The sequence below is a fragment of the Hipposideros armiger genome, unplaced genomic scaffold (assembly GCF_001890085.2).
Source record: "Hipposideros armiger isolate ML-2016 unplaced genomic scaffold, ASM189008v1 scaffold_42, whole genome shotgun sequence".
Classification (NCBI taxonomy): Eukaryota; Metazoa; Chordata; class Mammalia; order Chiroptera; family Hipposideridae; genus Hipposideros; species Hipposideros armiger.
The window spans coordinates 4,494,245-4,509,337 of NW_017731392.1; the positions used below are offsets into that span (position 1 = coordinate 4,494,245).

Genomic DNA, 15,093 nt, shown 5'->3' on the forward strand with positions numbered 1-15,093 from the left:
CCTGTGAACGTTAGCCCTAGCTACTCTTAGCTCTGGCCAGCGGAGTAGGACCACCAGTGACCTTCTTAGTGATCCTCTTCCCCTCTTCCTAGTGCATTTCTGATGGCCTTGGTGAGCACACTTGTCCTGTGGAACATAATTCTCTGGTGGATATTCTGCCTTTACATGATAGATCCACTCCAGCATGCTGATTTCCCTGAGTTTTAAAATCTTTTCCTCCACCATCGGTCACAGCAATTCAGGCATTTCAACCTCAGTCAGTGAAGGTCATCACTCTCGAGTCTTCTCGGAGCCTCCCAATGAGTTTGTACTGCCTCCTAGGATACTTGTTAGGGTGTTTAATCCTGTATCCTGAGAAGTGCCCTTAACTTAATAAATACTTCTTCTCCAGTCTTATATTCCGGTTCCTTTGCTCAAGCGTTCTCAACATCTAGTCCCATGGTGCTCCCTTAGCTTCTGCCAGTACATGTGCCTAATTCTTCAATCTCCTTCAGGCCTCATTCTTTTCCCCGCCCAACAAGCCTAGCACATCCATAGCTAGTTCATGCTGCAATTTAACTTTAGATATTGGCCTGACAGCCAGCACAGGAGGTGGGGGCAAATCCTGAGGAGGGTTTTGGTTGCCTTACAGGGGGGCGGGGGGAGGCCTCTGCAGTATCTTTCCACACAGGCAGAATGCTAGTTCTTAATGAGGGGGGGGCATCTCTGCAGACTCTGAGGGTTCAGAGGAGTCTGGGAAGCCAAATAATCAGTGGCATTCACCACCAATGATGGATTCACCACCATTCATCACTAGATATACTCATCCCATCTGTCAGGGTCCCAGGTTTTGTGAACTAGGACTCTGACATTGACATAACAGATCTGTCTTGGTTTAGCAGGAAATTACCTTTGCAGCTCAGCAGCTCTGTTAAATCCTGAGTTTGGTCTTCAGCTTTTTCTTCTCTCCCACTGCAGGCGATTAGCAATTGGGTCGCCACTTTGTACCAGGGACAGCCCATGCCTCAAACACTCTCAGGACTGGGTCCTCATTGACAGCTGGGTGGTGAGTAATCTGGTTCAAAGACCTCGTCTTACTGCCTACTTTCTTGGACGACAACTGGTACTAACTTTGTCATTTGGGTTTTCTGGGGAGAAGATGCTGAGGTCCAGTTTGGAATGCAGGAGGTTTATTGGACAGGAATGCCTTGGGAAGATTAAAGGGGAGGGAGCAAGACTGAGTAAGAAAAGTGTTCAGACCATAATGCAGATCTGACACTGGTGACAAGACAGGGTTGGTGAGTGGAAGCAGGCTTGGGTATAGAGAGCCTCACACTGCCATGCATCACTGATGAAGTCAGCCAACCCGATGGATGCTTTAAATCAAAGACTTTCCATTAGAAGAGTTCCATGTTGGACAGAAATGACCAAACAGAGGGCTGATTGGAAGAGCTTTACCCAAGGCAGTTTCTGAAGGCACTACCAACTAAAGGCTGTCGCTAATTGCACTCCTCACAGCTGAATGCCAGGTTTTTTCTTGATGGGAGATGTGGGGCAATATCAAGCAGTATGACATTCATGTAACTGGAGCCCAGAAGGGGAGGAGAAACAGGAGGACAGAAAAATGTTTGAAGGGATAATGATACAATTTTTTTTCTAAATTTGATGAAAATTATAAATCCAAAGATCCAAGAAGCAACATGAAACTCAAGTAGGCACTTCCATTCTTCCAGTCATCCAGGCTTGAAACTGGAGTCAGTATGAACTTACATTTCTCCTCTATCTCCACTATGCAGTCAGGTAACTTTCCTGTGTTAATCCTTAGACATTCCCCTTGTATCTGTTTCTTTATAGGGCCCTGGTCACGACCATAGTTTAGGCCCATACCTTCTCATGACAGATTTACAGCGATAATCTTCAAATTGTGTCCCCTGCCTCTAGACTTAACGAGTGGGGTATTTGAAGCTTCAGCTATGTTGTTACCATGTGTTGAGACCTATTATGTCCTAGGTATATGTATATATTATTCTCATAAAAACTCTGCAAGATAAATGAGAAAACAAGTTCATTAAGTACTTTGTCCAAGATTATACAGCGAGTAAGGGACAGAGCCAGCATGATTAAAATCTACGCCTAACTGGCTCATTTATAAGTAAGAAAAACATAACAGGTAAGACAAAAAAGTTCTGCGTTTTTCTACGGAAAAGATAAGAGTGAGATATTGCACTTGAGATAACAGGTAAGTGCTTTTTATTCTGCTTACATTTTTTTTCTTCTTCAAGGGGTATTCTAATTGTATGCCATTATTTCAAGTATAATAATCATCCTGGATAAAAGTTCTGTTTGATATTTTTATAAAATGACAACTCTGATTCTAAAAGGTATTTGAGAAGCTATTTGGGTACCTTCCAGGACTTGAGATTATTTATGCATTTCATCTGCCTGATCTACCTACTGACAGACATAACATAAGTTCAGTAAATGTTGGCTGGTTGAATGAAAGAATAATAACACTTTGAAATTTTACAATATTTAGATATTTAGCGCACTCACTGAACAACCCTATAAGGTAGGTTGTGTTATCATTCTCCATTTTATAAATGAGGAAACCATGACAGATAACTCGCCCAAATTCATACAATCAGTTATTGGTGGACCTTCGATTAGAAGCAGAAATTGAGGCAATTCATTCTTAAGCCCTTGCACTAAACCACAGTAGTATCCTGCTTCTTGGTTAATGGAAGAGTTATTTTTAGGGTCATTCAGGTCTTTAGTAGAAGAGTATGTCCATTTTTGCTGCTTTGAAGTTTAAGAAGGTATAGGACAAGTGTCCTTAGCCTTGGATTTTGGGCCTGTGGTCCATGGATAGGCCCATGTATCTCATGAAATTTAGTAAGAATTTCTGTGAATGCATAAATGCATTTTTCCCTTGGGGCAAAGGCTCGTAAGTTGCATAAGATCCTCAAAGAAGTTTGTGATAACCATAAGTTTAATAACCATAAATGTAGAGAAATATTGGGTGTTTTCCTGAGACACAATTAAAATTATTAAATATTCAAAAACACTTAAAGGTGGGTTTATCTGAAGAATTGTCCACAGACTACTTTTTGTCTCTGCAAAGATTTTGGTTAGGGGTCCTAGAAATTAATGTTTATTAGGCACAACTAAATGCCAGGCACCTAATGTATTCTAGCTTATCTTAACTTTTGTGTCATTGCCAGAATACAAATGTAGAACTGAGGCTTAGAGTGGTAAGAAACATGCCTGGTATTATACTGGTAAATGGTAGCTCTAGGGTACTCAGAACTAACTGAAGCCAGTACTGACTGCCTCACCTTATGGTTAGACACAGCAGCTAAAGTGCCAGTGATGCTCAGTGTAACTAACCTTGCTGGGAAGCAGGTCTTTTAGTGTGGTATCTGTGCAACCCTGCCTAGAAATAGTGGCTGAGCTATGTGGCATCTTAAGTCCATTTTGAAGGACAGAAATGCAGTCGTGCTTTAAGATGACGTCTCATGGAGTGCTGGCTTTGCGTCACATCTCTACATTCTATTCTTTGAGACTAGCTTTTAGGCAAGTCTGTCACAGCTGCCATAAGAGTGGTTTAGCTCTCAGAGAGCAGGGTCTCCGAACCATTGTCCTGACTAACTCGTTATAGCACAATTCAGGCTTCTCATGGCCACAGGCCTAGTCTTCCCATCTCCGCTGTGCATTTGAACAAACTTGAACAGCCGTCCTACTACTGCAGCTGCAATCTAGCTTGCAACATCCTTGATATAGAAAACAGGAACTGGAGTGGTTTGTTTCCTTCAGCTGCTATGCAGTGTGCTTCTCCTTGACTAGAAATGCTATTTCACTACCTAGCCTGCCTGAAAATCTTCTGATGTAAAATCGCCTGTTTGTCAAGCCCTGAAAATCACAGACAGGCTCTTTGAGATCTCTTAAAAGCCTTTCTAGCCTCACTGAGAAGCCTATACCACTTGTAGAGAAGGGTTTTAGAGAAGTGGTAGGGACACCCTCCAGGGGACTTCTTGTATGAGGAGGGTTGGGGGAGACTGCTGCCTTGGATTGGGTGTGGCTCTGAGTTTTGGGGAGGAGTGGATCCCTCAGCAGAGATTAGCTTCATGTCCCAGGAGTTCTCCCAGCCTCTGTTCCAAGAAATCCACCCCAGCAATGCTGAATATCAACCGACTGTGGATTAGTATAATCTCATGGCTCTGCAACTCCACCTCCCTGGCATAGGCCACTTGGGGGTGGGGGTGGGTGGAAGAGGTTGTTATGGAGCCAGAATTACTGTAGTAGCAAAAGGAATTAGTGAGGGCCGGCCAAGTGGCGCGATGGTTAAGAACTCGCTTGGGATGCCAGAGGGCCCCGGTTCGGATCCCACATATGAGGGCCAGTGACACTGCCCTCCACAGCTAAGATGCTGAACAACAGCTCAACCTGGAGCTGGGCTGCCATGAGTCGCCGGCTATGGCGTAGGTTGCAGCCCCTGTGGCAGTGGGTTGCCATGGGCTACCGTATGTAGCCAGCAGCCAGCGTGAGCGGCCAGCAGCTGCAGTGAGTGGCCGTCCAGAAGCTGGCGCCTGATCTGCCTCGCCCTGGAAGAGCGCAATGATGGTGCCAACTTGGGCCAGTGAAGCAACGTCCTCCACAACTAGACTGAAGAACAAAACGACAGCAACTTGTCTGTTCCCTTTCCCCCAATTCCCCAGCCCTGTTCCCATCCCCCCAATTCCCCAATAAAAATCTTAAAAAAAAAAGGAATTAGTGAGGATTTACTTAACTAGAAAATAATTTCATATAACACTAAGGAAAACTGATAAACTAGAAAGCTCATTTGTCACATTACAAATGAGTGCTTTGCTTTACAAAGATCAACCCAGTTTTCTTTAAATTACAAATCATCTCTTCTAGTACATTCTCAATGATTCCATTGTTTTCCTATAAGGAAAAAAAAAACCCAACACCTTTCCAACCAAAATTTCCAAAACCCATTTATATCTGATTTCGTTGTCAAACATGTATAGGGATTATATGTTCATATTAGTTTCCTAGTGCTACCATAGCGAAGTACTACAAGTGGGGTGACTAATGAAACAGAAATTTGTCGTCTCCCAGTTCTGGAGGCTACAGATCTGAAATCATGGTGTCAGCAGGCCCTCGTTTCCTCTGAAACCTGTAGGGGACTCCTTCCTTGCCTCTTCCAAGGTCGTGGGCACACTGACAATCTTCAGCACTCCTAGGCTCGTAAATGCATCACTCCAATCCTCGATCTTTGAGTGGCCTTCTCCATGGGTATTTCTTCACTTAGTCTTACCTCTGTGTATGTCTGTGTCTATGTCCAAATTCCCCATTTTTATAAAGACATCAGTCATATTGGATTAAGGCCCACCCTAACAACCTCATCTTAACTGGACTACATCTGTAAAGATCCCATAAGGTCACATTCTGATGTACTAGGGGTCAGGACTTCAACATATCATTTTTGGGGAACACAATTCAACTCATAACACAACTAGTAATCATGACAGCATATGACCTTTAAAAATACAATTATCTTTACAAGTGAGTCTGTGAGTTACTTTGAAATCATTACCTTCTAGCTTTTCAAAATCCTTTCACAGATTGCTATCTTATTCAGTGATCAAGTACATTCCTCATTTAATTATTAGATTTATCTTAATTAGCTGCTTTATCATTTCAGTGCCATCTAAGATACAAGTAGAATGAAGAGCTTTGATAGGCAAAGTATAATACATTTCTGGGATCATCTAAGATCTTGGATATGGCTGCTCACAGTGCTGTTTTATTTCCTAGTGTCCATCAATGTCTGCTTTCCTGACCTTGTTCTGTGGGTTGGTTCCCTAGGCTTTTAGTCTAGTTTTTCTCTCATCCTACTTTGAACTTTATATCAAGTTTAGGGTCCATTTAATAGACATGGAGATCAAAGAGGGCATAATTATTTTTAATAAGCAAAGCTAATGACATAATCATGGATAAGAACATCTAGAAAGGTCATATCTATATACATCTCCCACCGTTGGGAGCACTCACAAAAAGGAACCGTTATATCCCCCTTATCTGTACTTATAACTATCATACATTATATTTTATTTTCTGCAAATAAAAATTTTAACAAGACATAAGTGTCAAGCATTGACAGTAGATATCCTCGTTACATTAGTGCACCAGTGACCATTGTGGTGGCCTAAATTTCCAGCAGCTTTGTTTTATCCAAGATTATTATTTTCCTATTTTGAAAATAGAATGTTGTTTTCTTACATGACTGAAAATACTTTACACCTGTTTCTTTTAAATAAAGACATTTATTTGGAGAATATTAATAACATGGTAACTCAACCTCACCAGATATTAACAGTTCATCAGGTCATGTGAGCTTCTTATAAAGAAATGGATGAATACTTCAATAGCTGCCTCCATCTTCTATTTTATTACAGGATGATTAATAATCCAAAATATGAAGTGTGGGGACTTCTTAAAAGTAGAAATAGGGTAAATGTTTGAAGCAGTGATGTTGACCTCTTTTCTTTAAAATTTATGAAACTTTAACTGCATATTTCAGTCTTGTAGAATCTTTTGTGTTATTTTGACTGTCGATAAGAACCAGAGGATTATGTTGATGATTCTTGATGATTTCAGTAACGCTTCCAAAGTACTAGAGCAGGAAAACATAGATGAATTACACATTGGCATTTATGTTAACTTTAAGCTCCATTCCTCCCATCTTCTCTCACTTTTTCAAGTTAGTCAAAGTTATTAGGTCCCAACTGACATTCTACCAAAAAAAATGTCTAATTTAACAAAGACTATATAATAACCTTCGAGGTGGCAGACGTTGGCCTTTCCTATATTCATTAAGACTAAACACAACTCACAGCTTCAATTACTATAACTGCTTAGAGAAATTACTTCACTGAGTTATAATGTAATATATATTTTTTTAAATTTAGTGTTAATTTCTTTACATTATTTACTGTTAGGTTGAACAGTCCTAGATGCAAGGACGGGTGTAGAATTTAGTGTCAGGAAATAATTATTTCCCAGATTAATTCATGTTTTTGTTTTCTTTTTTGAATAAATAAGAAAAGCTTTATAAACCCTAGTATTTTCATTTTTGCTTTATTGCCCAATAAGCTTAGAGCTAAATTAATGCCTAATTAATAATGGAATTTCATACTAGGCATTTAGCATACATATTTATCTTTTCATATATTAAATTTATGTTCTCTGTAGATTTTTAAAGTTAGTTTCAGGTATACAAAGCAATGTACTAGTTAGACATTATCACTCCTCACAAAGTGATAACCCTGTACAATCTACTAACCCTGTGGCATCGTATATAGCTGTTGTAATTGTAGATTTTAATTTAAGGTTATATTTTTTTCTGAAAATGGTCAGTGTTTTGAATGAAAGATAAAATAAATGTAACATGAAATCAAATGCATTGATTATACAAAAGTGCTACAAGCTTATAGTCATCAAATAAATGCATTTAGAGACATTTTTTAAAAAGTGGTAATTGTTTTGCAACAATTAAGTGCCATAGATTTAGACATTTTCACCAATTGATTTTATTGTCTTTTAATTTTTTATATAGAGACAAACATCTGGAATAAAAATTTTAAATGCCTTTTTAAATTATTTGGATAGTTTCCAAATATCTGTATTTTGAATACAGTATAGTATTCAGAATTCTGGTCAACTTTTAAAAATGAAATACCAGTTGTGTTTTAGATAATTGGCTATCTGAATATTAGATCAGTTAGGAGAGGTGAGAGACAGGGACCTTTGAGTATCATTAGGCTTTATTTCTTACTCTCTCTTCTTTCAGCTCGCTTGCAATTGCCAATGAAATTCTTTTATGATATTCATGAAGACATTCATTCTGTTTGTTTGGCATAGCATATTGTTAAACTGATGCAGTTGGAAGTTAAATTTATGAACTAAAGAACCAGGAAATGAAATAGCACAACCCTTAAAAGTGGATTCCAAGGGAAAAGTGTGTTCTGAACCCAGGAAACATATAGAGAGTTGCTATACTCACACAAATAAACATCTCATTCTGTCCTTCTAGTCACTAGATATTTTTGAGTGTTGCTGTATTGTAGTATTTAGGGATTTAATATTTGAAAAAGGGAGTTAAGTTGAAATGTTTGAAGTAGGGAGTGGTTTTGAGGCATATTTTTTATTTAACTGCATGAGGAATTGAGCATAACTTAGTTGCATTTCCCCTCAGTGCTCTTTTTTTCTATCTAGACTAATTCAGTGTATTCAAGATATTCATACATGGACAGAAAAACAACTTGCTTGATAACTTAAAATCTCATGGTTAATAAAGTAAAGCAAACAGATATCAAAACTAGAAAATGGCTCATTACTGTATCTACACAATACCAAAACAGCTGCATAGAAAAGTTAAACAGTTGGGCCGGCCGAGTGGCGCGTTGGTTAAGAACTGGCTTGGGACACCAGAGGGCCCCGGTTCGGATCCCACATATGAGGGCTAGTGACACTGCCCTCTATAGCTAAGATGCTGAACAACAGCTCGACCTGGAGCCGGGCTGCCATGAGTCACCGGCGACGGTGTGGGCTGCAGTCCCTGCTGCAGTGGGTTGCCATGGGCTACCGTGTGTAGCCAGCAGCCAGCGTGAGTGGCCAGCAGCTGCAGTGAGTGGCCCTCCAGAAGCCAGTAACTGATCTGCCTCACCCAGGAAGTGTGCAATGATGGTGCCAACTTGGGCCAATGAAGCAACGTCCTCCACAACTAGACTGAAGAACAAAAGGACAGCAACTTGTCTGTTCCCCTTCCCCCAATTCCCCAATTAAAAAAAAAAAGTTAAACAGTTAATCAACTGATTACTTTTTCTACCCATATACACCCAAACACAAATACAGACAAACAAACTTTTCAAAATATCTACATGGTTGACATCATGTAACTAAAGTTTTCATTTTCCATTCAGATGTTCAGTATATGGGAGAGATAACCTTTTTATTATAGATAATTGTAGGAAGAGTTTTAATGGACTCTATCAGTACTTCCAGATGCCATTATAATAGTATACTATTTATTTTGGTATATATAGGCTGGATATGTGGGGAGTGAGGTAAAGGTTTGATCTATTCATCCTGAGGCAGGGATGAAGATTCTTTAGGCCAAGAGGAATCCTTGTTTACCAGAGTTTCCTAGTAAGACAAGGCAGTCCAGAGCCCCTCTTAGAGCTCCCTATTTATATGAGAGAATTTCAGGACCTCTAAACGGGACAGCTCCTCGCTCACCCTTAAATATCTTACAGAAGTACTGGACACCTGGGAAGGTTTTACAATGAAATCACCCATTCAAAAGTCACTCTGTCCTACTAGGATCACCACTATCTCCTACCACTGATTACTAATTACTATTAAGAGCATTTATTTAAAAAGTTTTCTCAGATAAATGTTGTCATGAGAATGAAGGTTTTGTGAGTAGGGAAAAGCAAACAGTTGTGTTAAAGTTTAACTGGTGTTAAATGATAATTCATTCTATATTTAAAACCCAAGTTTGATCTTGATCAGCATTTATGTTTTCAGATTCAAAAGTTTTGCATTTTCTAACTATGTGAGACTTTATTAAAAGCAAAATAAAACCCCAAATTATAAAACTCCTAGAAGAAAACAGGGGAAAATCTTCATGAGATTGTATTTGGCAATGAATTCTTGGATATGACACCAAAAGCAAAGGCAACAAACACAAAAATAAACACATAGGACTGCATCAAACTTAAAAACTTTGATCATTAAATCATCAAATGTGACAATCAACAGAGTAAAAGGTAACCTATGGAATGGGAGAAAATATTTGCAAATCATATATCTGATAAGGGTTAATATTTAGAATAATAAAGAACTCCTACAACTCAACAATAAAAGATCAAATAATCTGATTTTAAAATGGGCAAAGGACTTGAATAGACATTTCTTCAAAGATGATATACAAATGGCCAACAAATATATGAAAAAATGCTCAACATAACCAACCATCAGAGAAATGCAAATTGAAACCACAATGTGATATTACCTTGCACCCATTAGGATAGCTACTATTTTAATTAATTAATTAATTAATTTCATGCAGACGCCGAACCGGCAACCTTGCTGTGAAGAGCACACTCTCTATCCACTGAGCTATCCAGGCGGCAGCTCAGCTCAAGGTGCGGAGTTCAGTCCCAGCCGTGGGTGGGCGGAGCCCACCATGGAACAGGCAGTCTTGTCATTAGGAGCACATGCTCTCACCAGCTAAGTCATCCTGCCACCTGCTGGCAGCTCAGCGGCAGCTCAGCTCTGGCACAGCTCAGGTGAAGCTCACTGGCCCATGTGGGAATCGAACCAGTGACCCTGTTGCCCAGAGCTTGTGCTCTCAAGCAAACTCTTAACCAACTGAGCCGGCCCAGGATAGCTACTATTTTAAAACCCCAGACAATGACAAGTGTTGGCAGGTATGTGGAAAAGTCGGATCTTGTGCACTGTTGGTGCACAAGGATTGTAAAATGATGCAAATACTATAGAAAACAACATGGAGCATCCTCAAAAAATTAAAAATAGAACTATTATATGATTCAGCAATCTCACTTCTGGAAATATCCAGAATTGAAAGTGGAATCTCAAAGAGGTATCTGCACACCCATGGTTATAGCAGCACTATTTACAATAGCCAAGAGGTAGAAGCAACTCTGATGTCTATCAACAGGTGAATGGATAAACAGAATGTGGTATATAATACAATGGAATGCTATGTAGCCTCAAGAAGGAAAGAAATCCTGTCACATGCTACAACATGCATGAACCTTGATGATATTACGTTACGTGAAATAAGCCAGTCACAAAAGGACAAACATTGTATGATCCCATTTATATGAGGCATCTAAAGTAGTCCAATTCATAGAAATAGAAAGTAAAATGGTGGTTGCCAGAGACTGCAGGGAGTGAGGAAAGGGGAGTTGTTGCACAATGAGTGCAGGGTTTAAGATATGCAGGATTAGAAAGTTCTGGAGATCTGCTTCACAACACTGTAAATATACTTAACACTACTAAACTGTATACTTAAAAATGGTTACTATGGTACATTTTATGATATTTTTTACTGCAATTTTTTTTTAAAAAAAGGAAAATAGAGAGCACTCATTGACACAAGACATCGCCAGTTTGCTTTACAAATGTTATTCTCCTGCCTGTAATCACTTAATCAATAAATTCATTCATTCATTCTTTTAATAAGTACTTATCAATCATCCACTGAGCCAGCCATTGTGCTATGGTTCTGGAAATACAGAGATGAACAAGACATAGTCTAGTCCCTGACTTCATCTGTTGGAGAAAACAGACACTTCAGCAATTATGACACTTTCTAACAATTTACTTTCTAACAAGTGCTGGACTTGGAATGGGTGTAGTTCTTTATGAAGGAGTATTGAAAATAAATATTTCCTAACTTGAGCTTTTAAAATTCTCTGCCTAGGTTGTTCTTTCTATTTTTCTCCTCATCCCCTTCAACTTTCATTCTACCTGTTCAAATTCAACCCACCGTTCAAGACCAGGACAAATATCACTCCCTTTCTGACCATTCATAGATTGCTCCAGCTGGTATTTCAGGGCTTACTTGTAGGAACAAGCTAGCTAAACAAAGATATGGTAAGCGTTGAGCTACGTCCAGGTTAAAAAGTTGAAGTTTGTGTTTGGTTAATTTTCAAGCCCCACTGTAATATGTTTTTCTCGCTGCAGGCCTGAAATCTCATTCTGGTCCAAGGGTATAGTTTAATGTTTCAACTCAGGTTTCTGCATCTCATTTGATCCTTCCCTGGCCATCTACTTTGGTGTTTGAGTTCAGATCCTAGTTCTTGACTTAGTAGCTCTGGACACTGACCTTGATTTTTATAACAGTAATTCTATTTGACATTTCAATCTGGACTAAAATACTGAATCAGACTGACCCCAGTAAGTAACAGGGTAAAAGGATGAAGATGCAGCCTTTACATCATACCAGTCTTTCCTCCTTTCTCTTCTCTTGTAGGATATACTGCCCAAACATAGTACTTTATCTACTTAGGACATGTGTGCAAGCCTTGCACCAAATACTCATATTTTTTCACCTCATCTCTAGCATCTAATATAGTATGATGCCATTGTATTCAATACATAGTTACAGAGTTGGGTTAAAAGAAAAATTACTGACCTCTTCACCACTTTTCTTTCTGCCCAAAGCATACTGTTTTGTTGCTTCAATAAATCGCACAGGGATATTATATACTCGCTTATTAAAAAATACAACTAATGTGTATGGTTGTTTGGAATCATGGCCAGAGCTTTTCCGAATAAGAAATGATCCATCCTGTTTATTAAAAGAAAAACATAATTCTGGTTAGTAATACTTATATTTCCACAGGTTAAAAATCAGTTTATGAAAAATACGTGTATTACCTTCAAAATATAATTATTTAGTTATGGTTTTTATTATTTATAAGGTTGTTTTATTATTTTCTAAGAAAATACTTCAATAAACTATATACTTATAGAAAATATAAACTTGTATTTTATAATTGCATGTTTATTTCTATATACTTATTTCTATAAATATATACTTATTTCTGTAAGTATAAAATACATACTTATAGAAAACCCTGAGTGAAAGCAATGCACTTTTTGATACACTAAATAAGATATTGTATTTATAGGACTTAGAAATGTGTGAGGGGACACATTAAGATCAAACCTAGAGGGCACTCTTGAACTAGGAACCATGTCCACAAGTTGCCTATGAATAAAATAAAATTTAAAAAAAATCAATCAAATTCCATTCAAAAGTACTATACTATAAGAAGAAGGCAGAAAAAGCTGCCCCTCCAGTCCTTGACTTGAAGCCTGACAACCCAGTTCCTCCCCATATGTCCATGATGCCTCTCAAGCTGCTGCCCCAACGCTGGAGCTCAGAGCCAGTGAGTCTGTCAGCAACATTATTCATGGTGGCCAAGATGTGGAAACAACTGAAGTGACCTTTGATAGATGATTGGATAAAGAACATGTGGTACATATATACAATGGAATATTACTGGCCATAAGAAAAGATGCAATGCTGCCATTTGTGACAACATGGATGGATCTTGAGATTATCATGCTAAGCAAAATAAGTCAGAAAAAGTTGAGAAAGAAAAAGAAAGTAGTAATTGGGAATCAAAATATTTCAGCTGATGAAAATTCTGTCTTCAAAAACTTAGATTGAAGCAGATAAAAAACTGTAACACAACATTCCAAATTTAGTTAAATATTTTATAAACTATTCTAGAATCATATATTCAAAAATGATGAACAAAAAAGCAGAAAGAAGAAATGCAACAAAAGTTGATCAAACTCAGGAAAGAAAATAAAGAGAAAGATAAACCTGTCTCAGAAATGAAGAAGAAATTACAAGATGGCCAAGGGACAACAGCCTGAAATAAAGATTTCTGGAATCTACTGAAAGAGAGTGAGAGAGAGATAGAGACAGAGAGAGAGAGACACTTAAAAAAAGAATTACTATAGTCAGAGTGGTTGAAATGAAAATGAAAGAAAGACAAAAAAAGGTCCAAAATGCATGTAATTTGAGTCCTTGAAGAAGAAAAGCAAAGCAATGAAACAGAACTACTCTTTAAGACTATAATTTAAGAAAATGTATTGGAAATAAGAGAAAACTTAAATCTACATGTTGAAAGGGCTTCATCTACCTGGAAAAAATTGACCTGGAAATAAACTCAAAGACATATTCTGGTAAAACTATTAGACTTTTAAAAACAAAAAGTCTGCAGAGCCTTCAGACTAAAATATCAAATTACATATAAGGGCAAAAAAATTTCATTAGCGTTATGTAGAAGAAAACAACCCAGTGGAACCATACTTTAAAAAACTCAAGCTAAGAATTTTATATCCAGCCAAGATTTTGTCCAGGTTTCAGGCTATGAAAAACAGCTTTGCATGTGCAAGAACTTAGGGAATAATGTAAATACAGTTCTTTCCGAGAATCTACTACAAGGTGAGCTTCATCAAACAAAAAGAGATAATTGGGGAAGCCACTGAAGGGACTGATGGAAAGCATTTAATATTGGGTTGTCGGAAAAGTCATGACATATTTTTCTGTTTTTCATTGCAAAAATGCATCATGATTTTTCCAACAACCCAATATATTTAATTGTAGAACTAGGACTAAAACAAGGGTGGCAAAAAACAGCATGTAAATATATTCTGACAAAGTCGGGTATAAGTGAAAAAATGGGAGGACAAAAGAGAAAGAAAGGGGTAAGTTGCACTTTAATCTTAGATTGTCCAAACTGTCCCTAGTTTTCCACATGATCGGGCTTGGACTCCTTAAAAATCTCTTTCCAGGTACTTTTTGCAATCTTGATCTCAATCTTTTATCCCATGCATTGATCCAAAATAGCCTGCTCCTTTGGACTCCTGGATGGATCTTATGTAGCACCAAGCCTTTCAGAGATTTCCCCTTGGAACTTTCTTCTTGCCCTCTGTTTGGAGAGTAGTGGAGCCTACGGATCCTTGTCAAGATGAAAGGACAAGTAGAAATGAGATGGAGGAACAAAAAAGGAGATGCTTGAAAGAGAGGAGGAGGTGGTAATTCCTCTCAAGGAAAGAAAAAGGATCCCTGCATCTATAATTGTTGCAATCATTTAATTAGCATGTTATCAGTTATCAGGATGACAACTGTGCCCGTTATACGCTGAGGGCAGAACATGAGATTTAACAATGGTCAAACCTTGTTTGATCTGTATAATGCCTCTTCGGCAGACTTTCGATCGCAGGCACCAGCAAACCATGGCTTACAATGAACGTCAGCTTCCTGTGAGACAGAGGCATCGTTAAGCGTGAAATAGTCCTTCATTGACACCATATCTTCTGTGCGTTAATAACAGTCCTATTTAACATGACCAAGACAGGTCTAACTACATGTTGACCAGTTATTTGAAAATGAGTTTTATGCTTCCTTTGATCAATCACAGGGTTATATAATTGACTTTTTCTCATTTGGCCTTGGCTGCTAACCTTAGTAATTAAACGTAAGACCTAAATCCT

The 15,093-nt window shown here is 38.3% G+C and overlaps 2 protein-coding genes across 3 annotated transcripts in view; one reads left to right on the forward strand and one right to left on the reverse strand.

Annotated features, from left to right (window-relative positions):
* The window catches only part of ZNF518A (zinc finger protein 518A), a 55,155-nt gene that overhangs the window by 35,901 nt on the left and 4,161 nt on the right, over nucleotides 1–15,093 (forward strand). Inside the window, exon 6 of the mRNA XM_019639058.1 lies at nucleotides 958–1,045. Coding sequence (XP_019494603.1) covers nucleotides 958–1,045 — 88 coding nt within the window. The remainder of the gene's footprint in view (nucleotides 1–957; nucleotides 1,046–15,093) is intronic.
* BLNK (B cell linker) overlaps nucleotides 4,820–15,093 on the reverse strand; it is a 77,654-nt gene continuing 67,380 nt past the window's right edge. Inside the window, exons 15-17 of one of the 2 annotated variants that reach the window (XM_019639062.1) lie at nucleotides 14,777–14,860; nucleotides 12,212–12,367; nucleotides 4,820–6,658 (exon numbers count right to left, since the gene is read on the reverse strand). In XM_019639062.1, the coding sequence (XP_019494607.1) occupies nucleotides 6,539–6,658; nucleotides 12,212–12,367; nucleotides 14,777–14,860 (360 nt within the window). In that variant the 3' untranslated portion in view covers nucleotides 4,820–6,538. The remainder of the gene's footprint in view (nucleotides 6,659–12,211; nucleotides 12,368–14,776; nucleotides 14,861–15,093) is intronic. The other variant, XM_019639061.1, reaches the window with a different exon arrangement.